This window comes from Salvia miltiorrhiza, chromosome 1, assembly GCF_028751815.1.
Source record: "Salvia miltiorrhiza cultivar Shanhuang (shh) chromosome 1, IMPLAD_Smil_shh, whole genome shotgun sequence".
Classification (NCBI taxonomy): Eukaryota; Viridiplantae; Streptophyta; class Magnoliopsida; order Lamiales; family Lamiaceae; genus Salvia; species Salvia miltiorrhiza.
Window position 1 is genome coordinate 23,966,623 of NC_080387.1, and position 2,707 is coordinate 23,969,329.

The 2,707-nt window shown below is 34.4% G+C and overlaps 1 protein-coding gene across 1 annotated transcript; it reads left to right on the forward strand.

Annotated features, from left to right (window-relative positions):
• The first annotated feature begins 803 nt into the window (after positions 1-803).
• Positions 804-2,240, forward strand: LOC131003270 (uncharacterized). The gene has a single exon (XM_057929810.1). It carries the CDS (start codon positions 804-806, stop codon positions 2,238-2,240), a length of 1,437 nt encoding a protein of 478 aa, XP_057785793.1.
• Positions 2,241-2,707: the final 467 nt, after the last annotated feature.

The window sequence follows — 2,707 nt, forward strand, 5'->3', positions numbered from 1 at the left end:
CATCAAATGAGAGTTTATTTCGTGGACGGAGGGAGTATATTTTATTAAAATAAAATTATTAAAAAAAATAAAAAATGACATGTCATAGTTAGTTGGCATATAATTGACAAGTCTTAGGTGTTTGTCATATCATTTCGCCGAATTTTTTAATTTTAGGAACATTAAGAACAAATTCTTGATTCATGTATTTCTATGCCGATTTTTAAATTGATGATAATATCGCGAAATTTCAAAAAGCTTGTGGTTGTTGATTTGCGCAGAAGGTGATTCATGTATATTCAGAAGCTGAATCGTTTTCAATTTCTAAAATAATGATAATTTAATGTAAACTAATGATTAACATTAATATTTAATTCTTCATATATACTACTCCCTCCGTCCCACCGTTTGAGTCCCCTTTCAATTTTCACACATATTAAGAAAACACATTTAATTTTATTTAGATATATTAATTTATGTGTTTTTTGTCTATTATACCCTTATTAGTGGTCAAAACTTTATCTTGTAATTTATTTCGTAGTTTTTATTTTATCCTCAACTTTTGTGCATTTGACTACTTAAGATTCATGAATTTCCTTTCATCTTTCCCCTCTTTCAACTTTTTGACGCACTACAGTTTCAAAGCAAAATTTTGCTGCTAAATTAACCTGCTAAAATGAAAACTTTTTGATAGGCAAAAGGCGCCAACTTTTTCCTGCTAAAATGAAAACTTTGGCTCCAAATTAACCTATAATATGATTTGAATTCTAGGCAAGGATTTATAAATAACTACAGATGTGATTAAACAAAGAAAGTTAAGAAAAATGAGCTCTTCAGAAAATATTTCCATTGATCTTAATATTTTGCCAAAAAATCTCGACCCATGTTCAGAACAAGATACTCAAAATATTGAGAGCATTAGCAACTCTACGTCAATGTTAGAGTGTAGTGACAATAGACGTAAAAGGAATTTTCTGTCAAACCAAACAAAGAGAAGTATTTACCAAATGTTGCTTGAAGAAAGTAGAGATGGGAAGATTAAGAGAGGTGTATTTTCAAAAGTTGCAGAAACATTTTCAGTGTGCAGGAAAACTGTATCTCGAATATGGTATGCAGGAAACGATGTTCGTAGTCGAAGTGGTGTTGCTCCCGATTTTTCATGCAAGTTGCCGAGAAGTAATGGACGCAAAAGAGTTGAATTGAGTTTAGAACAAATCAAAGCCATTCCGCTCCGACGTCGAACAAATATAAGATCGTTGTCAAAGGCCTTGGGAATGTCAAAATCAACTATCCATAGAAGAATTCAAGAAGGATATCTCCGACCACATTCAAATGCTGTGAAACCAAAATTGACAGAGGAGAACAAGAGGTCCAGGTTAGAGTTTTGTTTGTCTATGATTAATAGAGATGTGGCTTTATCTTCCCTTATGTTCAATAACATGCATGACGTTATTCATGTCGACGAAAAATGGTTTTACATATCCAATACAACACAAAAATATTATCTCCACCAAGATGAGAGTGAGCCATATCGAGCATGCAAAAGTAAAAGATTTATCTTCAAAGTGATGTTCATGGCTGCTGTTGCCCGGCCACGTTTCGATAATGCGTCGAATAGTTTCTTTGATGGGAAACTCGGAATATGGCCCTTTGTTTACAAAGAACCAGCAAAGCGAAACAGTAAGAATCGTGCTTCGGGTACATTGGAGACGAAACCAGTTGTATCGGTTACTAAACAAGTGATTCGAGCAGGGTTTCTTGAGAAACTTTTGCCAGCAATAAGGGAGAAATGGCCGTCTCTAAATGGTAGAAGAATCTATATCCAACAAGATAATGCGAAACCTCATTTGCATGTTAATGATCCTGAGTTTGTGGAGGCTGCAAGACAAGATGGGTTCGACATTCATTTGTGTTGTCAGCCAGCAAATAGTCCCGATTTAAATGTATTAGATCTAGGATTCTTTCGTGCTATTGATTCACTTCAACATCAAGAGGCTCCATCTACAATTGATGAGTTGGTTTTAGCAGTTCAGAAGGCCTATGATATATTTCCGGTGGAAGAGCTGAACAACGTCTTCTTGACGTTACAATCTTGCATGGTCGAAGTGATGCGAACTTTAGGTGGAAACGACTACAAAATTCCTCATATGAACAAGAAAAAAATGAGTCGAGCAGGACAATTACCAGAGACATTGGAGTGTGACCGTAAGATTTTTGATGATGCAAAACTCTTTTTGGAAAATAGAGTTGGTGATCAGTGAGCCGACAAATCTTAATTTTGTATTGACTTCAAAATTTAGAGTATCAGTTTTATTTTATGCTTCTTGATTATGAATTGATGAGTTGTCATATTTCATGCCCTGTACAATAGATGTTCTGCAAATAACTATTCATTCAAAGTAAGGGATTTCATAACATTAATTAAATGAAATGAACAATGGAGGAATAATAGTAGCAATAGCAGTAAAACAACGTCCACATAAAATTTCAAAAGCAAGAGAAGCAAATAACCAAATTAGAAAAATTTGGGGAAGTATATCTTCAACATTTTTTTAATAGTACGTTCTCGTTCTTGAGCTAGTGAAATGTAACCCTCTTCTTGTGGTTCGGCATTGAGATCAAGTAATGGCCTCATGCTTGTTTTGATAGCATCATTTGTTGTTGGAGCTTTCGCACCACTCTTGTTGGTAGTTGCAACCTGATTTAAATCTTCTTTCAATATGGGATC

Excerpts from the sequence above, each read along its gene's own strand:
- LOC131003270 (XM_057929810.1), top strand. The coding sequence starts at position 804 with ATGAGCTCTTCAGAAAATATTTCCATTGATCTTAATATTTTGCCAAAA.